The sequence below is a fragment of the Phaethon aethereus genome, assembly GCF_964289735.1.
Source record: "Phaethon aethereus genome assembly, chromosome: 1".
NCBI classification, from domain to species: Eukaryota; Metazoa; Chordata; class Aves; order Phaethontiformes; family Phaethontidae; genus Phaethon; species Phaethon aethereus.
In genome coordinates this window covers 136112171-136137591 of record NC_138575.1, presented here as the reverse complement: position 1 = coordinate 136137591, position 25421 = coordinate 136112171, and the positions used below count along the sequence as shown (strand labels likewise).

Below are 25421 nucleotides of genomic sequence, written 5' to 3'. Positions count from 1 at the left end.
ATAGATATTTCTGTGACAGTGTTCCCTTTTGCTGTGCTTAAATAAGAAATGTATTTTAACAGATAAATGTTAATTTAGATTAGCCATATGGGTGTATATATATACCTTTTCTGATACTGAGTATCAGTGAATATAATTTTCTTACAGTAGATAGTTCTAAGAAAATATTCAGTGTATTTTGATACATCAAAATGTTTTCTTTTAATTAGTTTTATTATTAATAGTGAAATCTTTATAAATTCCATGATTTTGAATCATAGCTGTTGGATCCTGTTTTGGCTTCGGTTGTTTCTTTGGATTGTACCGTATTTCCTTCTTGACACCCAGGTTTCTTTCTCAAAGAAACAGGTAGCTGGGGATTTCAGACTTGGGTTTGCATAGAGGAATATGGTATAGAGATAAAAATGTGACCAGGGTGCATTCCTAGAGCTAGGAGCTCCCATGGTTTAGTGCAGCAGACTCTATCGATCATAAGGAACATTCCAATTTTGCAACATGCCATGTTCTCTTTGTTTTTCTTGTGCTCTCCAGAAATTAAAGACAATCCTGATTTACTAAACAAGTACCATAAAGGATTCTTCATCAACGGGAAGTTTCTCTGTTGCAACCAGACCTGTAAAGCAGCTCCTGGATGTACGATTTGGGAGAAATGTAACGTGTTTTTTTATTTGATTACTCTCATTGATGCTTTTCACAGTATTGCCAAATCACATGGACATTTAAGGCAGCGTAATTAATATAAAAGCTAGTCTACTTACACCTTTTCATGTATGTGCTAAGCTCCTTTTAACATTATAGCTGCTATACATTGTAGCTTATAGTATAACTGCAGGAAATAATACACTAAATTGTATCTAATCTGCTGCGTTTGATCAAAAAGTTAGTGACATTTTTCCCTACAAAATAAAACAGGTGTAATTGTTTTTCTCCTTATTCTTAAGATCTCTAGCTAAATTGTAGCATTATGCTGTAAGACCCTTCTAGTGATGAAGTCCCATGAGCTGAATGGGTAGGAACAATAGAAGTTCAGCAAAATAGTGTGAATGAGTGTAAAGCAATACTGTTTCATAACTAAATAGAAATAAAACTATGATATTAATATATAATTATATTTATATAGGATTTTTTTTCTAAACAGTGTGATTTAACTTGTAGCAGTTTGGGGTTTTTTATTTTAACATGATTTTCTAACGTATTTTTTGTAGAACTTAGTCACAGTTATTTAGGGGGTTTAGTTTTTTTCTGTAAAGGCTGAGAGAGGAAAATTTGTAAAGCAATACCCTTCTAGGTTTCACATTTTCAGAAAGGAATTCCCACATTTCTGTGTACATGCTTAACAGTGAAAGGCCATGTTTGGGAAAGGGAACAGCAGTTTATGAGTATTTGGGCTTCAGCTTTTTAAAGCTTGATTATTTGGGATTGTAGAGCACTGGTAGATCTATTGATTTCAATCATGATTGAACCTTGATCTTAAGCATTTACAGTCACAATCAAAAAAGTATGAACCCAAAATTAAAAGTTAAATCCAACAATGTAGGTGTGAGTAGTTAGGAACCTGATTTAGATCTGTGAGACTGCCCGTAACAGTATAGCATTTGCTTTTGAAAATTGAAATTAATGACTCAGAGAGGTGGTAGATGCCCCATCCCCGCAACATTCCAGGTCACGTTGGACAGGCCTCTGAGCAACCTGATCTAGTTGAAGATGTCCCTGCTCATTGCAGGGTGGTTGGACTACATGGCCTTTAAAGGTCCCTTCCAACCCAAAGATTCTACGATTCTATGATGTAGGCTTATCTACTATTACTACAGGTTTCATCATTATGGAACACTAAATAATGTAAAGAGTTGTCAGCTGATTTGTAACAGTAATTTGAATAGCATCATCTAGCCTCAAAATCATTTGTTACAAAAACAAATGAGGCCATGAAACCCCCGGTCAGTGGCAAAGACAAGGAAATACTTCATTACCAGTCATGGATGGCTTAACCAAGAGAAGAATTAAAAAGAGAATTTTAGTGTATTGAATGATTCATTTATGTTTGAGGTAATAATGCATGCAGGATAATGTGCTTTATCTACTCTAAATTTGCTCCTAAATAAGTTTGTGAGGTTGCTAAAAGAGATGTGCAGAGCACAGGGTGACTGTCTGTGTAAGGATGACTCCAGACAGCCTCAGACTTGTACCACTGGGTAATTGACAGCAGTATTTCTTAATTACTGCTTCATAGACTAAATGTGCCAATGAAACAATTAAAAAAAAGAAAGAATAAAAAAAAGCATACATGTATGCAATCAAATAAGCTTGCAGGACTGGGAAAACCACAGAGCTAAGTACGACCACAAATTTCCCTGAATTTGTATTTTGGCATAGATGAAAACAATGGTTGATGGGTTTTTTAAAGATATTGAGATGGTGTTTGAATTAAGAGAAGGTTAGAAAATACAGAGTTAAAACAGGTCAATACCTCAGGGGGGGTGAAATGTCAGCTGTCACAATGCTGTTGCTGCCACTGTATGGATCTTCAAGTGAGAAAGCCTCAGGAGATAAAGCCTTACTTAAATTCATGGTTTTTTTCTTTATTTCTCCCTCTCTTCTAGATGTGACTCTGTGTTGCACAACTGGACCTGTGAAACCACTGCCTCCAATCCCTCAAATGCTGGTAGGTGAAAACTTTTGAGTATCTGGCTACAAGGAAAGAGACAGCATCCAGATGGTAGGGAGGGAAGCTCAGGAAGTATGGGTTGGATGAGTGGACTGTGAGATGGATCAAGAACTGGCTAACCAACAGAGCTCAAAGGGTTGTCGTTAGTGGCGCAGAGTCCAGTGGGAGGCCTGTAGCTAGTGGTGCTCCCCAGGGATCAGTACTGGGTCCAGTTTTGTTCAACATCTTCATCAATGACCTAGATGAAGGGTTGGAATGTACCCTCAGCAAGTTTGCTGATGATACAAAACTGGGAGGAGTGGCTGATACACCAGGAGGCTGTGCTGCAACTCAACGGAATCTGGACAGACTGGTGAGTTGGGCGGAGGGGAACCTCATGAAATTCAACAAGGACAAGCGTAGAGTTCTGCACCTGGGGAGAAACAACCCCATGCACCAGTACAGGTTAGGGGTTGACTTGCTGGAAAGCAGCTCCATGGAGAAGGACCTTGGAGTCCTGGTAGGCAATAAGTTATCCATGGGACAGCAATGTGCCCTGATGGCCAAGAGGGCCAATGGTATCCTGGGGTGCATTAAGAAGAGTGTGACCAGCAGGTCGAGAGAGGTTATCCTCCCCCTCGACTCTGCGCTGGTGAGGCCTTATCTGGAGTATTGTGTCCAATTCTGGGCTCCCCAGTTCAAGAGAGACAGGAAACTTTTGGAGAGAGTCATCCAAAAACAGCTTTCATATGAGGAAAGGCTGAGAGACCTGGGGCTGTTTAGTCTGGAGAAGAGAAGACTGAAAGAAGACCTTATCAATGTCTATAAATATCTGAAGGGTGGCTGTCAGGAGGATGGAGCCAGTCTCTTTTCAGTAGTGCCCAGCAATAGGGCAAGGGGCAATGGGTATAAACTGCAGCACAGGAAGTTCCACCTCAACATGAGGAAAAAATTCCTTCCTGTGAGGGTGATGGAGCCCTGGAACAGGCTGCCCAGAGAGGTTGTGGAGTCTCCTTCTCTGGAGACCTTCAAAACCCGACTGGATGCGTTCCTGTGCAACCTGCCCCAGGTGATCCTGCCTTGGGAGGGGGGTTGGACCAGATGATCTTCAGACGTCCCTTCCAACCCCTACCATTCTGTGATTCTGTGAGGGCTGTGGGATGGGATGGAGAATTGCAAACAGCCACTCACTGGAAGCTGGTGTAGACCTCTAATCTGCAGTGCATATTCAGCATCTTTGTGTCCATCAGCATGTCAGAGGGAAGGACTCATCTCCCTCTTCCATGTAAATTGCTGTAAATGGCAAACTGGGAGAATCTCATCCATGTTCAGTTCAGTTTAACGTGCTGGTGGCAGTACTGGTTACAGCCGTTGTAGGCATGTCTTTTACTTTATAGACTGATTTCCCAGTGAGATCAGGGAATGCCACCAAAATTAGCTCTCTAGTGTGTAGCAGGTCCCCATTCCTAAAGATGCCAAAAACTCCTCCCCTCCACCCTCCCCAGTGAAAATCGTGCTCACAGTACTTGGAGAAAACAGTGTAACTGAAGATGTGAACAAACATACCTGCTTTGCGTGGGTGAGAAATGAACTGCATTTATCTCAGGCAAGTCCCAGGCCGTGCTGCTCTGGGGTTGGGTCAGGAATACAGATGGCTGGTTAGGAATGTCTGTTTAGCCCAACTTCACAGAGAGAGCCTCTAAGTTAATGAATTGGAAAGTGCATCTGAGCTCTTTATGTGCTCTTGCCTATATATTGACTTTATATCGGACAAACCCAGGAGTGTGGTGTCCCACCATCACCCACTGAGCCTTGCCATCTGTCTGAGGAAGTCAGGCTTTCGCACACCCAAATTGAAAAACAGGACACCAGGATGCCAAATAGCACTTGCACGTGCTCAGTTCCTCTTTAGTCCTCTAGCAATTGCTAGATGAAGAAGAGCAATAGTTGGCAGGGTTAAGAATAAAAGCAAGACTGGAAGATCTGCTTCTATGCTTATTTCCTCATCTATCTCCTCCAAATACAAGGGCAATAGTGGTATCTTTGACCTTAATTTTACTGCCCAGCCCAATTATTAAGGTTTGTAGGTGGGAAGGAGGTAACAATGACAAGAGAATAGAAAAGAACGAAGTGGCTTAGGTTATGATGTTTTTATTTATTTAAAAAAGGACTAACAGTATGGTCTGTCTGTGTATTCACAGATCATTGCCCCAGCCTCCTCCAAATTAATCCAGGTTGGGTTCCAAATCATGGGATTTTTAAATTTGTATTTACTGTTTTATTTTCATTTGTCCTCTGCTCTTTATCTTTAGAATACAGAATACATGTCCTAGCCTCTCTCTGTTAAACAGAAAGTAACTTAAAGAAAAAAAGAAAAAAAGCTGGATTTTTTGTGTATACAGTTGACATGAACATCCAGGGCTTTAAGAAACACATAAATTATCAAGAGACAGAAGATAAAATCACAAGAGCTGTAAAATGGAGCTTTAAGAAAAATAATAATAAAACCTTGGAAAGAAGCAATGGACAAAGAACCTTTTGATAATTTTTCTGGTAATGAGATTTAAATGTAATAGCATTGTGAACACGCAGCAGCATAACTTGTTTTGAATACCGTGGTCTGTTTTGCCTGGCTTCCAACAGGAGGTGCTTTGTCTATCTGGAGAGATCATCAGTCATGCAAATCTGCTGCTGAACATGCTGGCTTCTGCTAGGTCTTTATGATTTATTATTATTATCTGCTTGAGTTCAGAGAAGATATTTTGAAAGGGAAATTTAAAACGCAGGGACATGACAGTTTTCAGATGGGTACTTCTAAAACAGGTTCAGTAAATGCAGATATAATAACTACCACATCTGGTTAGAACAACTTGACTTCATTTTCCCAAGCCATGTGATATAATCAGGTTAAGAAGGCTAATACTGACTTCTCATGGTGAGGAACAGTCTATATTTAGTCACAGACCTACTTCTATAAGCTCTCAGCACATTTTTACTCTGCCCTTTCATTGACTCAGTTTGATCATCAGAGGTACCACCATACCCCCAGACTTCCTTTCACATGTCTCAGTTCATGTCCCTCACCTCTCCAGCCTCTGCAAGGCTTGCTCCCTTGCTTTCTTCCCAGCTGACCAGAGGCATTACTTTTGCATGTTGGCAAAACCAAGCAGAGGCATTGCATTTTGCATGAGGCATTACTTTTGCGTGCTTACATCCTGCAGCTTTGATGCGTCTGTCCCTTTCATCGGTTCAGCATCATATGTCTAGCCTCCCACAGAGGAGCTGATTCCTAAGGAGTGATGCCATTACAAAGAATAGTGAGCACAAAGGTCCTTTCATGGGAACCAGTGGGCACTTCCCCTGTGCTTTGATAACAGCAGGGAGCAGGAGCTTCCTGCCTGAGAAACTTTCACCTCTCCTGGTGCCTGGCATCCACTGTCTTTGCGATGGCAAATGGTTCATGTAGGTCAGACCAATACTGCACTAGATCAGACAGAAGTCCACTGAGTGCACACACATATCTTCTCATGCTTATGTATTGGACAAGTTTTATGGAAGCTGAAGTGATCCAGCACATGCTTCCAGCTGTATGGTAGGGGTGCAGTTCTGCAGATAATAACTGTTCCCCATATGCACATCGCAGGTGAATCTCAGACTGTCACCTATGGGTCTCTCTAGATGACAGTAGCACAGTCATCAATATAAAAACCACAATAATGTCACTGCCAAGATAAAGGAAATAATAAGATCCACTCAGTTACTATTAGGAAATGCTCTGGAGCTTTCAGCCAGTGCTGGAAATGGAAAGCTGTATATATGGACACAAATCAAAACATTAATCTGTACCAGGTTACAGGTGAAGTCCATCCAGAATATTGCAACAGACAAATACACATCTGGCAGTGAAACCCAAAGGGATGTAAATCTGATGTGCTCATCTTTGGCTGGTTCCTTTCCCTGGCAGGATCTTTATACCATTTACTTTGGCCAATGCTTTGCAATTTCTTCTGTTCACACAAAAAGATGAAAGCTCCATCAGAGGATGACACTCTGATTGTCCCACAAGCAAAACACAGGAAATTAAGAAAGAACAATTTAATCTCCAAAAACTACCAAGGCCAAATGTCAGAGGTGCACATCAGCGCATACACACGTTTACTGAACATCAGCTTGCTCTAACATCACTAGATGCTTTAAAGAGAAAACAGTTTAATCTCTGTATTATAATTCTCCTCATCTTTCTGACAACTGCAGGCAACTTTAGTTTTGTCATTATTCCACAAAGTAAATGAGCAGTCTAAGACTTGAATCCTGCCTAACACAGGCCCTCAAGCTATAAATTCCTTTCCAACAAAGTCATATATGACCAACAGGAACCACCCCTACTGGGTTCAAGTAGTAGTACTTGGTGAATAACAGACCTATTTCCAGTCAAATGAAGAGGACTGCTGTGAGTGATACGGCTTTAAAGAATGAGCATCTCCACTGGAGCTTAGTGAGATCAGATTGAGATTTTGTGTGTTTGCAGGAAGAGATCATGTGTGTCTTCTGGTTCAGTGGACTCAATCAGGCATTTATTTGGCTTTTTGGTTTCTCCTTGTTTGAATTAATTAAGAAAATGTCAATATAGAGGAAACAAGCTAACATACAACTCCATGGTCACTTGGACTTGACTTAAAGGAATCATAGCCTGCTTCAGGACGCTTGGCATTTTTCCCTGGCATTGCATTACAGCGGTTTTAAATTATAAATAGCTGACATTTGGAGCCTCTTCTCCTAAGTCTTTCTTATTTTCCCTCATCCTTTGCTGTCAGTTTGCTCTGCTTTTAAAGAATTGTGATGTCTGGATTTTCTCAGTTATGACATTTCCCTGATTTCTAAATGCATTTCAGTGCCTTAATTTTAGATGTCCTTTTGCCTATAGTTAGATTGATGTCACCTAACTTTAATGTCAGGCTTCTCATCCAAGTCATTTGTGTCGAATTCCTCAACAATCAGTGATGAGAGGTAGACACTTCTGTAGGATGACATATTTCACATGAAGACATGGGTCAAAACTAGGTAAAATGAATCCCATAGTTACATACCTACGCTAATTTAACCCTGCATAGGGGAAGTTAGGCATCAAGGAATGGATTCCTTATATCCAATACGCTTAGCAGAGAAACATCAATAAAACATGATAAGGGAATTATTTAGAATGAATGTAGCTTTATGCTTTCAGTGATTAGTAGTAACAATTGACTAATGCTTGTTGTGCTTTATGGTAAGTAATGTTACTTATTGATCAAGTGTCATTCAAAAAAACAAAGTTATTTTATAGTACTGTGATGGAGTCTTTTGATACAACAGGACATCAACACAGTTATAGTAAAGCACAATTTGATCATGTGGTGTCCAAAGTACATGAATTGCAACTGTTCATTAAGTAGTATCTGCTTCAGATAGGTGGCAGGTTTTGATAGGTGTCAGGTCTGTCATACAATCCTGGTAATGAGAGCTTCCTATTACAGCAGTGTCAGCCTCCACTCAGGATTAATTGTTTCTGGCATCATTATCATGGAACTTAGTTCTGTTCTCACCTGTCTCACAAATGTGGACAAGAGTTTATGGGCTGTGCTTCTAAATGGATGAAGAAAAAGCTGCTTGCCCATGCCCATCTTCTTAGCTTCGACTAATTTCCCTAATGACATTATACATGTTGAAGATATAAGTGATATGTACTTGTCACATGTTATTTCTTACTGTACCCTGTGCTGCATCTCCTTATAATTTTATTTCCTCTGTCTTCATAAGTGGAAGCGTAGAAGCCTGCTTCAGGTACTATCCCCAGACAAGTCAGTCCTGAAAATGGCTGTGGCCCAATGCAACTATGAACCCGAAAGAAATTCAGCTATCCGACTTGTCAGAAGCAATAAATACTATGTATTGCAAGAGGAAGATTCTGACTGGTGGAAAGTAAGGGATTTGGAAGGGTAAGTATGCGCTGCAGAATACTTTTGTTCCATGACCTTCCACATACTTCATCTTCATACACAACATTGCAGGCAGCCTTGGTACCTTTCAGGATCTATGTTAGGATTACCTTAGTAGCTTTTAAACATTGTCTTCTGTACAACTCCATTTTCATTGTCATCCTTGGCTGACAGGCTGGGTAAGATTTACAACAGTCACTGCCTAGTATACTAAGATAGTGCCCAGCGGCCTTAATTTTGGTATGTGTCTGAAGAAGGGCTTGTGTATACAGAAGCTGTCCATTTTTTCCAACTATTTAGTTTAAGTGAATAAAAAGATAAAATCTCTCCTCACAAAATGTTGCCACTCTTGTTTGCACTAAACCATTTTTAGACAATCATTGTTACTATTGCTATAACAGTGGCAGCAGGGAGACCAGTGAGAGCTGCTGAAGCACAAATCACTTCTTACTTCAGTCTCACCCCAGCTTTAGCAATACTTTTCCACAGAGACAGGGCACCTCAACCTGCAAAGGACAGAAGAGTTTAATTGTTCTCTTTGAGATTCACAGGTGGAAGAATCCCCTTCAGCAACTTAAAAGATTTTTCATTAATATCCTGCTGGGGCAGAAAAGAGCATCTCTTCCCAAGGTATTAAATGAGAAACAGCTTTAGGAATACACTGGAGACAAAGGCAGTGCAACAAACAGGAGCTGCCTAGAAGACATAAGATTCCTTGTCTGTCTTATGATGGATACTAGCTGAGTTTGATTTTATGTACTTGATAGAAATGTGGAAGGGAAGAATTTTTGAGCTAGGGGATGCCCAAACTGGGTTGGAACAGAATGAATTATTATAATAATTATAAATTATGTGGCGCTTCAGGACATGGTTTAGGGGACATGGTGGTTCTGGATTAATGGTTGGACTTGATGATCTTAAAGGTCCTTTCCAACCTAGTGATTCTGTGATTCTGTGATTCTGTGATTCTGTGAATTTACTTGATCCACTCATAATTCACTGATTAAGTTTACAACTGCAAGGAAACCAGCAAATAAAAAAAACTTAACTAAGGTAAAGCGTCTGGACTTTATAACTCATAGGATTGTCATACGGTTCTGGATGAAGAAAGCAGCACACAACCCTGGCAATTCAAAGACAGTAATAAATTATAAGCTGAGGTATGTTCCTAAATGCCTTCGCTGGACTGTTTATGGCTTTGTAAAAGCATATGATACAGGCAGCTCTGCTTACAGAGCCTAAGTAGAGGGCTCAGAGATGAATGAAGGAGTAGAGAGAGATCAAGACAGAGGGACATTTACAGTTCTTTCTTTGGCTTGAGAAACTCAGACTTTTGCAGTAGAGATTCTGTAAGGACAAGTCACATATACATCATAACAAAACCTTTAAATTTTTCTTGAAAAAAATTGAAGATCTTGTTTTCTTGAACGTAGTAGGAACAAACATGAGGAGTTTCCTGTTTCACCTGTTTTCATGCACTCTAAGTTTTCTTCTCGCTCTACTGAGAACTGTGCTGAAGAAATCCTTCCTTTTTGTGTCCATCCATATTCAAACACACAATTTATTCCCTCTGTTTATTTTTATGATGGGCACAGCATACAGCCACCCCCTTAGAACGACAGATGCCTGTTAGCCCCCATAACTTAGGTCCATCATGCCATGCTGCCAGCTGCTTCAAGTGGTACCTCAGCTGTCCATATTCACTTAGCTTAGCTTCCCAGTTGCATCTGGCATTGTGTCGGGAGGAGTGCTGAGCCTGCCCATTGACTTTCTGTGTTCGACCTTGGATACTCTGCTGGCACCCATTAGTCATTGGTGTCCTTCATCACAGCAACTGAGATGGCATGTAATGATATTGTTGAACAGCTGCTCCAATCTTCCATATGATGAAACTAATCACAGAGGAAGAAGCCATTTCAATGACTAGTGAAAAGAGTACTTCATTGAAATGTAATTTTCTAAAACAAATTACTTCTGTATTTTTCTACATGGTAAGTAAAAGCAGAAAGGTTTTAACCATGAGCATTTATGTTAGTGGCATTCTAAAAAGTGACTATCTGATTAATCTCTTTTCCTATTTTAAGTGACCAAATATAAGATGCGGTCATGTACGATATCTAAACTGTGAACTGTTTATTTTGCAGGAATGAAGGTTTTGTACCGAGCACTTACTTGCAAAAGTTATCTCTGAATGATGATGAGCCAAGGTGAATCAATATGCAGCCATCCACTGCTTAAATGTTTTCCTTACCACTCTAGTAAAGATTAGGCAATATTTCTGGAATATTTTTCTTTTTAAATAACTTTCTGAGTCCTAAGCATAAAGTTTCCTGAAAGGTATAGAATCAGATACAATTTTTCTTCTTGACTCATACATTAATGCAAAAAAACATCAGTTTAAAGTCCTGGTATCATTTAACGCAATAGGGTTTTGCCACTGAATTTAGTGATGCTGGGATTTCAATCTTTGTACTCTTGTGTCACCATTAAATCAGCCTCATGCCTTTGTATGTATGTGAGTAGTCCAGTGCAGGATAAAGGGAGTCCAGGTCTGTGGAAGTGATACATCAGATCCATCTTTCCCTTTTTATTAAGATGACACAACATTGTAAGCATTAAATGTATGCCTAAGTATTTGACTGAAAATCTCACAGAAGCATAACAGATTGTCTCATAGTAAACTACATTGGACAAGATTCAGAAGTTTCCTTAAAAAAACCCTACTCTTATAGTATTCTGCAAAAGGCAGCATAAGTAAGAATCGTTATTATTTCTGCACAGGAGGTTATTTTAGAGGCCTCTTTTTCTGCCACATGAACTCCTGTTGTCTATCATGCTAAGAATGGAAAGTCTAGGGTTGTGCAGTTTTGGAAATCTTCCATGTAAATTTTGAAAAGGTAGATGCAATCTCTTCATAAGGTCACTAAAAGGGTATGTAGTTTCATTGCCTGTTACAGCACGCACAGAGAATATTTGGCTTTCAAACACATTGCACAGTGAAGGAGAAAGGCTGTGTAAGTGTTTAGTAAGTCATAAAAAAATCCGTACAATGAAATATGTCTCAACTTTTTGAAATATTCACTTTAGACCATGGCATAACTACTCAAAAAATATATGTAGTATGACTTTTAACCCAAGGAAGGTCTTTTTTATAACTAGTTTTTCACAGTTTCAGCATGTTGTTTTGTCTTTGCAGGGAAAATTCCAGTGTCAGTGAACAGACATTGGCAGAAGAGCAGAGTATGGCTAAGCATGAGTAAGTATATAGAATATGTCTTCATGAGAACCAAAAGATTCCTTGGGCAGAGATTGTCTTTCCACTTTACATGTCCACTATATCTAGAGCAACGGTATCCTACATATGGCTGTCATAATAATCATAATAATTATAGACATTGTCATCAGTAACATCACTGCCCACAGACTTTCAAAGGCATGAATGTATTTCCTTTCAGACAAAAAAGTCATTTAGACAAATCCGTGTTGTACACTAAAGGGATGCTCCATAAAAGTAAACTGCTATTAAAAAGGTTTCATTGCAGCTCCCTGAACTGATCTGACATAGCATGTTTGGCTTGTTTCCTCCATTTGGAATCTCAGGCTTGTTTCCTCCCTTTGGGAACTCTCAGTTTACTTAAATATTACGACAACCACAAGGTTCAAATTGAGAGAAGAACTATGCACCTCCCTGCTTTTAGGGAGACAGCTGTGTCATGGTCTGCAGGAAACAGAGCAAACTGCTTCTGGTAGAGCTCCTGGCAGAACTTTAGGGCATCAGCATCCTCCTCTAAGGAGTTACTGTAAAAAGTTAGAGTCACAAAGTGGGCCCAGATATTTCAGGGCAAGGAGAGCCACTGGATGAGAGGAAGCAGATGGGAACTAGTGGTTTGCCTTTCATCTCATGTCCCAGGTCTACCCTCTGACTTTTATCCCTGGTAGCAATACAGGCTGGGGGATGAAGGGATCAAGAGCAGCCCTGCCAAGAAGGACTTGGGGGTACTGGTGGATGAAAAGCTGGACATGAGCCGGCAACGTACGCTCACAGCGTGACCACAAGGCCAATCGTATCCTGGGCTGCATCAAAAGAAGCGTGGCCAGCAGGTCAAGGAAGGTGATTCTGCCCCTCTACTGTGCTCTGGTGAGACCCCACCTGGAGTCCTGCGTCCAGCTCTGGAGCCCTCAGCACAGGAAACATATGGACCTGTTGGAGCAGGTCCAGAGGAGGACCACAAAAATGATGGAACACCTCTCCTGTGAGGACGGGCTGAGAGAGTTGGACTTGTTCAGCCTGGAGAAGAGAAGGCTCTGAGGAGACTTTATTGCAGCCTTCCAGTACTTAAAGGGGGCTTGTAAGAAAGAAGAGGAAAGACTTGTTAGCAGGACCTGCTGCGAAAGGACAAGGGGCAATGGTTTACAACTGAAAGAGGGCAGATTTAGACTAGATAGAAGGAAGAAATTTTTCACAAGGAGGGTGGTGAAGCACTGGCTCAGGTTGCCCAGAGAGGTGGTAGATGCCCCATCCCTGGCAACATTCCAGGTCAGGTTGGACAGGGCTCTGAGCAACCTGGTCTAGTTAAAGATGTCCCTGCTCATTGGGGGGGGGTTGGACAAGATGACCTTTAAAGCTCCCTTCCAACACAAACTATTCTATGATTCTATGATATTTCATGTGTCTGCTGTGCCTTATTCAGAAAACAGCCTGTGAATAAGCCCAATATTTCTCTTTGCAGTTGGTATGCTGGTAATATCTCCCGTGCCCAGTCTGAGCAGCTGCTCCATCAGAAGGTCCTACATATCCTTTATCACTTGTATATGAATGACCATGGAAATGTTTCTGTGCCTGTTGTCTTTGCTATACTGTGTAGCTAGAGGATGCTGATGCTTTTCAAATAGCTGTAGTATTACAGAGTGCTAGAAACACTTGTGCTAACTTGGTATCGACAAACATATCTCCAAAAATGCCTGTATGTGTTAATGGCTCTTCTACATAAATGGACAGATGGTTCACCTCTAAACTAGGCTTGGAACAAAGTCACACTGAGTGCATTTTCCCTCAAAGCTCTGCTTTTTGGTTTTATCTCTAGGCCTGTGTTGTTTTCTCCAGTGTGGCTCTTTTTGCAGGTCAGTCTAGAGAAATTCTCTGTGATGCTTTTATGATATACAAATGTGGAGTCAAAGAAGTTCACCCAGACAAGCAGACAACCCTGAGTAAACTCAGTACTATGCCCGCTGAGTGTTGGCTGGATGCAGCTGACTAGGATCAAGGATGGATAACACCATAGGACTAGTCAGGTGTACAGGTCTTTATAGCAGATGACTGCAGAAATACTTGTCCATGTACCTTTCTGGAGGAGACCCAGACTCAGCCATGCTTTGCTTTTGGATGCGCTGCATCAACAAGATTGCCTCTTGTGGCTTGCTGCTTTCTCACAGGCAGTCTTATCGGTCCTCAGCCACTAACAACTTTGATAGAACCTGACACTTTGGGAGCCTTGGCTCAGTTTTCTTTCCCTTAGACCTGCACCATAGGTTCAGGAATGAAATTCAAGTGTGGTGAATCACTGGAGAAAGACAGTTATGTCCCAGTCCCAAAAGGTGCTGAATACTTCTGATGCCAGTTAACTTTAAGGAGGCATGAACTTTCCTTTAAACTTCACAGCAATGAACTTTGGCCTGTATGTGAGGTCTAGATGTCTTCTTTCCTCCCTGCAATAGCCATTCCTAGCACATTAGAGGTAGCAAACCAGAATTTCCAGCCCAGTATGATAAACCATTAACAGAAGTAAAAATGGATAGTGAGAGTTAGGACTAGAGTACCACATAAAGACTAAAAATAGTCCAAATATAATGGAGTGCAGTGAAAATCTTTCTACTTATTCAGTAATTCAGAAGTACTTTGGCAATAGAAAATACATCAGTCTAATGCATTATGTAAAGGAACCGAGTGTGGTGGATAGAGCTCTTATTCAGATGGGATGTATGTGGCCTAATTTTAAACATTCACAAGGGGATACCACAACCACTTACCTAGACCCTCTTTTTAGTGGAGAGGAATAAATATTTCTCAGGCATAATTCATCTTGTACTAATGTAGTCCTTAAAGGATGTCAGAAGAGTCCTCTCTCCTTCTCTCCTTTGTGGACATTACAGCATAAGAGCCTAAAGTTCACTGAAATTAATCCCAACCTCATTGTTCCCTGTAACTTTTTTTTGTCTTTTTTTTTAATTAGGGAAAAGAAGGTGCTTTTATGGTTCGGAAATCTAGCCAAGCAGGAATGTACACTGTGTCTGTATTCAGCAAGGTTCCTGAGTGAGTATCCAAAGAAAGTGTACCGTTTCTATGAGCATGCTATGGGCATGCTGCTTGGTGTGACTGGTCAACAACAAAATCTCTACATTGTGTTAAAGGTTGAACCTCAGGCACATCCAGGTCATATTAGTTATTTGAATTCATACACGACAGTGGCTCCATGAATGGGGGAATGGAGGTCCAGAATTGTCTCATGTAAACATAGGCATGTAAGAGGCACGTAATCTAGGGGAATGTCAGAGTCTCAAGAGTGAGAGAGAAGGAAGGGAAGGGGAATGGGTATGGGAAAGGGAAGGAAAGTTGTTCAAAATTAGATTTAGAACCTTTGCAAGGGCAGTTTATGAAAGTCTTTTGCTCTAGAGGTAACTGTTGGGAGGCAAGCACTAACCTTCAGACTACATTAGAGTATGCAGCAGAAGTCTCCAATGTGCTAGGAACCTGTGCCACATAGCCAGCAGGTGTAAAGGGGGAAAGCAGACTGAGGCAAATGTAACAGTCTTCCTGGTGACATCTACTACTTATTTTGTTATTTGGCCAGCTGGAGTGTCACAGTTCATTCACCAACTAACTAATTTATTAACACATGGGCTGGAAGGCACTTCGCAAGGCTTTGACAAGTACTGCACTTTGTGATGTTTTTCAGAAGTGAAGAAGGAACAGTCAAACATTACCATGTGCACAAAACCCCTGAGAAAAAGTATTACCTTGCTGAAAATTACTGTTTTGAATCAATTCCCAAGCTTATACACTACCATCAGCACAATTCAGCTGGTAATCCTGTATGCTTTTTCTACTTGATTGGCTTTGGCTTAGGCTTCTGAAATTCTCAGCATTATGGTGAATGTATTTTAATACTGAATACTCTAAATATTGAAACAACTTTTGGGAGATTTTGGGTGGAACTTGTTCTAACATATTCATAATCAATTTAGTTGCTTTCGATTGCTGTACAGTGCTTTTTAGTATTGTACTATATCTTCTTGCAACACCTCTACTGGACTAGCCCTTAAGCACAGAAAATTTTCAACCTTGTGTCATGATGCAGCAGCTGTTGAATATTGAATATTGAATACCTGTCATTACCGGGATGGTTGTAATATGGCAGGGAGAGGGAGATATTAGTTTTCCTATATTTTCTTTGATTTCAGAAGACTTGTGTATATACTGTGACCTTTAACAGGTTTTCTTTGTAGGTATGGTGACCAGGCTCCGGCATGCAGTGTCTACACAAGTAAATAAAGTCCCAACCACAGCTTCATTAGGAAATGGTATGAAGATAATTTTCCTTTTTGAAACTGATGTCAGTCTTGACCACCAAGAAAAGAATAACCAGGGAATCATGACTCTTACTGCTTTCAGACTTGCGAGAATTTACAGAATCTTTGTTTGGTGGCCATTTCCACTTGTCCATGCAGAAGGCAGTGTGAGAATTTGGGAAGGATGGTCTTTCAGTCCTTTCAGCTCCTGTAGTTTCCTCTTGTCCAGTGCAGCACTGTGACTTTATGGTTCTATGAAATAGGGTATCCCTTCCTACAAGTTTACATCCAGGGCAAGGCAAAAGTGCAAAAGCACTTTATATCAACTTTTATGTTGTGCCCTTTTCAAGGCATTTTATATCAGGTCTTATATCAACTGTGCAAGATCTTGCATGCTTCCTTCCCCAGTACGTCTGAGTCATGGCCATTCTTTCCCTTTGCCACATTACCTGGCACAGCAATACTTGTTCTCCAATCTCCTACATTAAAATATATGATCATTTGATGCATAAATCTTTCTCAAATCTGTTTATAAGGCTTAAACCTAAGCAGTAGCAAGTAACACTTGTAGGAAGTATGGTCTCCTTCCATAACTCAAACACAAAGCCGAGAGACAGGTGTGTTGCTTCAGCGCTGCATGGTTCTGCAACCCTCCAGAGAAAACAGCGGGGGGGGATACCACACAAATGTGGTATGTGGTACTCTAGTCCTAACTCTCACTATCCATTTTTACTTCTGTTAATGGTTTATCATACTGGGCTGGAAATTCTGGTTTTCTACCTCTAATGTGCTAGGAATGGCTATTGCAGGGAGGAAAGAAGACATCTAGACCTCACATTTGTCCCCCCCCTTTTTTTTTTTTTTCTAAAGGAATTTCTTTTGTCCTACTAGGAATCTGGGAGCTGAAACGAGAAGAAATTGTCCTGTTGAGAGAGCTAGGGAGTGGTCAGTTTGGAGTGGTGCATCTGGGAAAATGGAAGGGAAAATATGATGTGGCCATAAAGATGATTAAAGAGGGAGCAATGTCAGAAGATGAATTCATAGAAGAAGCTCAGACCATGATGTAAGCTATGGCACTGCTGAATTATTTGGAAATAATGATCTCTCCAAACATTAATCAGTAATGTATAGCACACACAGGAAAGAGAATTTCCTCTTAAAAGTAGCATTAAGTAACTGTGAGTACATTAGGCACAGGCTAAATAGGTAGCCACATAGGATATTTGAAGTACTACCAAAAGAACTTCACCAAGATTGATAGGGTCATCTACAAAATTTTCAATTACATCTCTTCCACAACTTCATAGATTTCACATATGTCACTTAAAACTATGCTTCATTAGCATTTATACAGAAATGGTTAGAAAGCTCTTCCTGCCACCTTGCAGGTAGGAATGAGAGACAGATGAATAACTGAGAAATGCCAGAAATATGAACATGAGACTTGAAGGTTTAGTCTCTGACTCCAAAGAGTAAAGATGTTCGAATTTCTAGTGAAATTCCATGAGATGATAATTGAAGCATAAGAATTCAAGAATATTTTCGATATCTCATATCCTGAAGGAATGCACTACCTTCTTATCAGTTAATTAGCTGATATGATCAGGATTCTGAATCTGAAAATTTTGCTACATGGTTTTAGTAGAAAACCCTAAGGTCCACCCCACCAACTCAGATCTATTTTCTCCTACCATTAATGTCGCACTTTTGCGCTGATAAATCCTATTTCAGGTTTTGACTGTAACATTGTCATTTCATCAATACCGAGTCTTCTTTTGATTGTCATCAATACTGAATTTCAAAGTAATGCGAAGAAGGACAGTCAATCCTTCTTGAAAAGGAATATTTGAAGTCTGAGATGCGACTGTATCCACTTTCAATAATTTCTTTCAATACATTGTATTGATATTGGAAGAAAAAAACTTACAGAAATGTACAATAATCTCTATTTATTCTTTGATTATTGTATTTTTGTCTTTATTTCAGGAAACTTAATCATCCCAAACTTGTTAGACTGTACGGTGTTTGCTCAAAATCATACCCCATCTATCTAGTGACGGAATACATGCCTAATGGCTGTTTGCTTACCTACCTGAAGAGTCATGGGAAGGAACTACAGCCCCTTCAGCTTCTGGAAATATGTTATGATGTTTGTGGTGCTATGGCATTTCTGGAGAGCTGCCAGTTCATACACAGAGATTTGGTAAGCCATCCCACAGGAGAAGTGGGACAGGGAAGCTAGGGGTATGACCTAACACTAGGCAGTCCTACCCCTCAGGATCAGCCACAGCTGCACTGTCTCTGTTGTCACTCACCCCAAAAAGCACTGTGGTCATGAACACAGGTGAACAGAGATGCCCAGCTGGCTCAATACAAGGCAGCTCTGGATGAGCAGCACTAAATCCACACGTAAACAGCACTGTCCACAAGCTAATATGCTCTGCGTCAGAGCTGCGCTGAGAGATCTACAGCACTGCATACTGTGCTGCCTGCATTTATGGGCTCTAGCCTCAAGGATTAATGCACCATTTGGCAGCACAGATATCCAATTGTAAAATTAATCCACTGAAGTAAAGGGCTGTGTCCAATGATGCTGTGGTATTCCAGAAGAAAGAGGTGCAACACTGAAGATTTGGGTCACTTAGATTTTTTTTTAATGAGTTAGGGATTTATCTAATTGGGAACTATTTCTCTTATAAAAAAAGTGTGAACACTACTAGGACATACTGGAATTTACTCTGGTGCATTGCAAGCAGGAACACAATTTAAAAGTCTGCAGCTGCCCAGCTCTTTTAAATACATTTATCTGACAGTTTTTAAGCAAGTATTTCAAGTTGCTTTTGATGAGGGGATCAGTCCTTTCAAAGACTTGTACCTAAAGTTTATGCAAAACTTCACTTTCAAGACTGCTGGCATTCTTCAGGGAAATAAGCTGTTATTGTATTGGCCTATTAAAAGTGAACCTAGCCAAATTTCTGGTGCACTGTGCTTCAGAGTCAGCGGCAGTACTTTGCCTTCTAACTCTAGACAAAAATGTGTCGGAAGATTTGTGACAATTTATGTTACAGACTTGCTTCATTTTCCAATAGGGGTGCAGTCTCCTCAGGTAGCATTATAAATGTCTTGTTGATGCTTTCAAAGAATCGCCTTTATGTGTAAACAAAGTTGTTAAATCCATACCTCACCATTTTTCACACCTTGATTCAGAAACCAGGAATATCAGACAACTTATGTAGAAGAATCCAAGTTGTAAATATAAAGTCAGTTTCCCGAAAACTGTCTGTACACCATGGGAAAACAGAAATAAAACTTGAGCTTGATTTCAGGTTGAAAATTGTAGATGCAAACTGTATCACGGAAATTAATAAGCATGCAGGCAAAGAACACGGCCTTAGATAAATGTTCTCAAGTGATCATTTACAGAACTAGGCTTATAGTGAACTTTTAATAAATCAAGCTGTTTAACTCACCTTTCATTGCTCCGCTCTCTTTATAGTGCATTGCAAATAATCCAATCAATGTTTTTTGACTTTTTGATGCCTTGGTAAATTCTGAGCCTACTGAAAAGGACCCTGGAGTAGGACACCATTTGAAAGACAGGGTTTAATTTCTATCTCTGTTGCTGTTTTTCTGAATGTGGGTTTCTCACTTCTGTTTCCTCATCCCTCAGTGTAGTTATTTGTAAAGCTGGGATCATGATACAGAATGTTTTTTAATCAATGGTCAAAAAGTTAAGTAAGAGCTACTGACTGTTCCCTTACAGTTCCAAACTTAATTGCTTCAACCAAAGAATGTCATTATTCATTGAAATGCTAGAGGACAGAAATTATTGTTAGCAAATTGCCAAGATGTGGTATTATTTGCTCCTCTCTGTATTTTTTCCACTCATCTCTCTTCTCATTTCTCTCCTAAAGGCTGCTAGGAACTGTTTGGTTGACAGCAATCTTACTGTGAAAGTATCTGACTTTGGGATGACTAGGTAAGTAAAAGAGTTGGGAGCCTTGTGAAGCTATGATGCTAGTGTATATATAGTTCACTGGCATTGATCAGCTAGCAACTGGCTGTTAGGAAAGTTAAACCACACTCTCTCTCGTGTGTCCTTTCTATTAAAGACCATAAGCCATTATGGGGTTAGAATAAGGTCATTCTGCTGTCTCAGAAAGTTAAGGCTTAAAGGCCAATCGCAGCTGAGAGATTTCACTATTCATGTTTGTTAATGAAATCTCAGAGTTTACTTTGTGTACACTATTTTCACCTAATTTGAGGGCCAAACATCTTAATCAGCAGCCTCAAAGGAGAGAAGTTGGAGAGGATGGGCAGCCTGGAGAACACATCCTCTGAGAAGAGGCTGAGGGAGCAGGCTGCTTAGTCTGGTGCAGAGGAGGCTAAGAAGGGATCTAAAAGCTGCCTAGAGCTCCTTACAGTTACAAAGCTGATGGATCTAAATAAGCCTTAATCAGTGCCAGGTGATACAACAGCAGACATCAGCCACATACTGTAGCTTGGGAAGTTCAAGCTGGTCAGTAAAAGAAGTTGTTTCCCCAGGAGAGTGGTGGAACAGTGAAACATGCCAGTCAGGGAGACTACGAGACTGCAGTCTTTGGAGGCTTTTAAGACTTGGCTACACAGAGCCATGGCTGACCTGATCTGATATTGGGAGTAATACTATTTGAGCAGGAGGCTGGGCTAGATAGCCTTAAAACAGGCATTTCTATGATTCTGCACTATTTGTCTAGTAAGTTGATAGCAATGATCTGTTCTACAGATTGTAACCAATGCCTCTATTAGGTACCCTTTGGAAATTTGGGATTCTGCCCAGGCTTTTCTTAGGAACCTTGTGATGTACAGGGAAGAAGCAGTAAATAGTATTTCATTGTAACTCGGTCACAACCAAGTTTTGTTCTTGCCGTGTAGGTACGTTCTGGATGACCTGTATATAAGTTCACTAGGAACCAAGTTCCCAGTGAAGTGGTCAGCACCAGAAGTTTTTCATTACACCAAATTTAGCAGCAAGTCAGATGTATGGGCCTTTGGTATGTATGGAGTTTTACGTATAAATATGTATGCATATATGCCATTATGTTTGGATTCCCTCAGCTTACTAAACAGAAATGCTAGACTTTTACACACTGAAGGAATGTAAAAAGCAGTTACAGCTTATGTTCTTGTTTAATATTTTTATGCATTCAAGCCCTATCCTCTTTGGATTTTTTTTTAGCCCTACTGTTTTTCTTTTAAACACATAGAAATTCTGCCCACTCCTTATTTGCTGTATATGTGTTTAATGTGGTAAATTGTTGGCAGTGGAGATCAAATGGTATCTTTGGCATATCTAGACCATAAATCAGTGCTGCCCAAGTCAAAAGAGCTTTTCTGTTGGTTGCAGATGTCAGAGTGGGCTCTGTGCATAAGCCAGCTGTGGAAGAGAGTCCGTGTGAGCTGCGACTCTGTACCTCAGGAAAAAATAAGATGCATTTGCAGATCACATTCTACACAACAATTTCAAAAGTTTGACCATCTACTTCAGTGGTTTTCAAGATATACAAATCCCTGGAGTCTCTTCAGTGTTTCTAAAAGTCTGCAAAATGTGTCAAAGGAAAGGGAGCCTTTTGCAAATGGGCTTAAATTCCACTTACTCCAGTAAAGAAATTTTGGCAGCTGTCATGTTGATGAAAGATTGGCAAGCCACTGTTCTTGACATTGAGCAATGGTGAATAAAGCAGATGAAAGTGTTTCCAAATGCTGGAATACTTCTTATCTTTAACTGCAGCTAGTCTCCCAATATTAATGACTCTGGAAGAGGAAACAGCTCATTCATGCCCTTTACAAGTTGCTTATAATCTATACAATTAAATCAGAAGTTGGATTTTCTGGTGATACTTTTTTTTTCTCTTATTGATGAAATCCTGGATTCAGGCCTTATTGTCATTAACTTCAGTATTGTCATTAACTTCAGTAAGAAGCATTATTTTTCCTTAGAAGGTCTTTTCTCATTTTAACACTATGCATTGATGCAGTGGAAGCAAGGGGTGAGTGGGATAGTCAGTTCTTGCTTGGTTGTTTTTAACTCATAAGTCTTTAAAGGCCTAAAGAATGAACTAATGTATTTGTATCCCAAAAGCAGATGCCAGAGAAAAAATAATCTTGTTTTTTTAACATACTCATCAAGGAAAGCTGGGATTCAGGTACCATTTTGTTCTGATCCCACTGTGACACTACAGTGCTCCTGTCTTCAAGCTGGAGGGAAGACAAAGATCCAATAAATTTTAAAAAAATGATAATAATTACTGCTAGTATACTATATATCATTTTGAAATAAATATATTTCAAATTTTTTTTACTTTATGGTTGGCATGAGTATCACATATGTTCAGTTACAACAAAAATTATTGCTTGCAAAGCTATCATTATGAATTAATGTTTATGATATTATCCAGTGTTTCTATTGCTTCAGTATAATCTAGTTTTTATAGGTATATGTAGCTGACACTATAAAGTATTCAGAATCTTTCTGATATCAAAGGAGTATATGCCCCACTCACTTAAAAAAATAAGTAAAAATTTTCTTGTTATCCTATAAAAACATATATACCTACAGCTGTCATTTTGGTTTTCCTTCCCTCTGTGTACAAACACATACGTATATAAGGGGTTGTTTGTATGTATTTGGTAAAAATTCAGTCCATGGGTAGCTATGTCTTGAGTTTTCTCCATCATTGTCTGCATTAAATATACTTTACAACTAACTTTATCATCTAACTTTACCTTCTTCTGCAGTAGAAGTTGTTTTACATTTAGGTACAGAATCACACTTGTCAGTCATCTCCATACTCTTCTTTGGACAATATTCTCTGTAAAGAGTCTGATCAGTTATACGTTGCATGTGTGTCATTCTGGGAAAAAGGGGGTATCTTGCATTTCTTGACTTTCATTTTTTTTCTTCCATTGCCATGAATATTTTTGCAGGCATCTTAATGTGGGAGGTGTTCACTTTGGGAAAGCAGCCCTATGAGCTTTATGATAACATGCAGGTGATTGAGAAAGTTTCTCAAGGATACAGACTTTATAGACCGCAACTGGTTTCGGACATCATCTACCAGATAATGTACAACTGCTGGCATGAGGTATGTATAGCTGTGCATGTAAACCAGAGAAAACAAAATTACAGGAGTCACTAGGAGTCCCTGTTGATAGCTGAACTAATGTTCATAGTGGAAAATTTCCCTTATAAAAGACATTGCTTGTATGTAGTACATTCTATGTAGCAGTCTAGTTCAGGACACAGTACAGGAAACAGGGCTTAAAGGAAGATTGTCTCCCTTCTTTTCAGAACAATGTATGTAAAAATACACATCGACATCACCATAGCTTACAAGATGGGATTCTTCTCACCTAATTTTAATGATTTAAAATTTGGGTGCCTGAGATCAGCTAATTGTCTAAAATTGTTCCACAGTTACAGGACCATTACTGGTACCTCTCCACAGTCATTCGCCCTTTCTATCTTAGCCACCACAGAATAAAAGATATCTGCTTTCCTGTACAGACATCTTAAACAGCAAATGTAGATGAGACCTCCACCATTTCAGATAGCTAACGTTGTGTGAAATAACCCCATCTGTGAGTCTTCTAGGAGTTGTAAGTCAAATGCTGATCATGTTCATTTTATTTTGAGAGATCTATGTCTTCTGTGCCAAGAATTATCCTGATTTATTGTTCCTCTTCATCTAAATTTTAGTCAGTTGTGTGGGGACCATGACTTGTTTCTCACTAGCAAAAAATAACTGTTTGGCACATTATTGGTAATACCATGAAATGACAGTGATGTTTTGGGTCTTTTTTTTTTTAATATAATTGTCAGAAAAAATGAGAAAAATAACTTATATTTGAGAACATCTTAATGCAAAGAAAGAAGATTAAACTATCACAACATAAGATCGATATAAAAAGTAACTTCAGGTTTTTTTACTTCATAAGCATCACTGCCTCTACGAATTTCTGCATGCTAAAATCAGGAAAAACTAATGCAAATTACAGTTCCTGAATTATTTCAAAATTAAATAACCACACCCATCATTTTTGCTTCATTTAGCTACCAGAAAAGCGCCCTGCCTTTTATCAGCTCTTATCATTTTTTGAGGCACTGAGAGAAGACAACAGAGCTTGAAAAAGACGATTCATAAACAGATGACTCTGCGTACTGGTTCCGTATCACCTGTCTTCTGTACGAGAGCTAAATCTGAAATCTGCCTGACATTAGCCACACCTATTGTATATTAATGTTCTTCTCATTTAATCAGGGAGTTCACCAAGAAACATAGAGAGAAAGCTTTTGTGACACTCTGTGGATGACAGAATTTGGAAGGACTTCTCAGATGCTGAGATGTATATATCCATTTTGTACACTCCTTCAGTGCCTCCAAGCTGTCATTATTTGGCCTTAACTGGAAATGTAAACAGGGAAATACATGCTTGTTAGGTTTTCTTGATTATCGTAACTCATCTGAATGTGTTTTTTCTTTGTAATCACTTGAAGGTGATGCCTGAAGTCAAATTTAGAACTGCTGCAAGTGACAGCAACATAAATATAGTCTCGCTTTCAATTACTTAGAAATTACTGCTGTCAAAATATATCAATTTGCTTACCAGGACTACCAACTTTAGTTTCAGCCCTCAGGGTGTACATTTGATTTGGAATTTATTCTAAGATACCTATATCTAAGTTATTTGCTACTTAGCAGCATATGAGATGTTTACTAGAGTGTTATTGCTTCCTGCTACAGGAAAAAATAGAGGAAAAAAAAGTTTTATGCAGAATTCCATAGCCATTGCAATAGTAAATGGGAAATTTGCTGATCTTTCTAAAACCTGAAGAGCAAAAATTTGAAGAGAACTGAAAATGCTATTAGTATAATTGCTTGGACAAATGTTTTACTGCTGAGGAACTGACATTTGGCTCCTAATGTTAACACTGAAATAAGAGCCCCCAACTTTCACGTGTGCATAGCACTACACAGGTTAGTGCTAACTTCTCTACATCTAGAGATACCGTGTACATCTGAAGCTACATAACTGTCACAGAGGCGTCTAAGCTTAGACACTGACATCTGTAAAATGCTGATCTCATACGTATAAAATAAAGGGGTTTTAAAATAAAGGGCTGAAAAAAATCCTAGTTTTTTGAGCTAGTTCAGTGTGTGATGCCTCTAAGAGTCCACGTGACGTCTGCTTGCCCT

The 25421-nt window shown here is 39.6% G+C and overlaps 1 protein-coding gene across 1 annotated transcript in view; it reads left to right on the top strand.

Moving 5' to 3' along the window:
- The window catches only part of BMX (BMX non-receptor tyrosine kinase), a gene marked incomplete at both ends in the record, with an annotated part of 29077 nt that extends 4725 nt beyond the window's left edge, over positions 1–24352 (top strand). Inside the window, 15 exons of the mRNA XM_082014329.1 lie at positions 532–651; positions 2601–2662; positions 8441–8619; positions 10764–10826; positions 11816–11875; positions 13350–13404; positions 14850–14929; positions 15573–15700; positions 16123–16197; positions 17077–17248; positions 18172–18388; positions 20100–20164; positions 21100–21218; positions 23152–23309; positions 24278–24352. Of these exons, the coding sequence (XP_081870455.1) occupies positions 532–651; positions 2601–2662; positions 8441–8619; positions 10764–10826; positions 11816–11875; positions 13350–13404; positions 14850–14929; positions 15573–15700; positions 16123–16197; positions 17077–17248; positions 18172–18388; positions 20100–20164; positions 21100–21218; positions 23152–23309; positions 24278–24352 (1628 nt within the window). The remainder of the gene's footprint in view (positions 1–531; positions 652–2600; positions 2663–8440; positions 8620–10763; positions 10827–11815; positions 11876–13349; positions 13405–14849; positions 14930–15572; positions 15701–16122; positions 16198–17076; positions 17249–18171; positions 18389–20099; positions 20165–21099; positions 21219–23151; positions 23310–24277) is intronic.
- Between the last annotated feature and the right edge of the window lie 1069 nt (positions 24353–25421).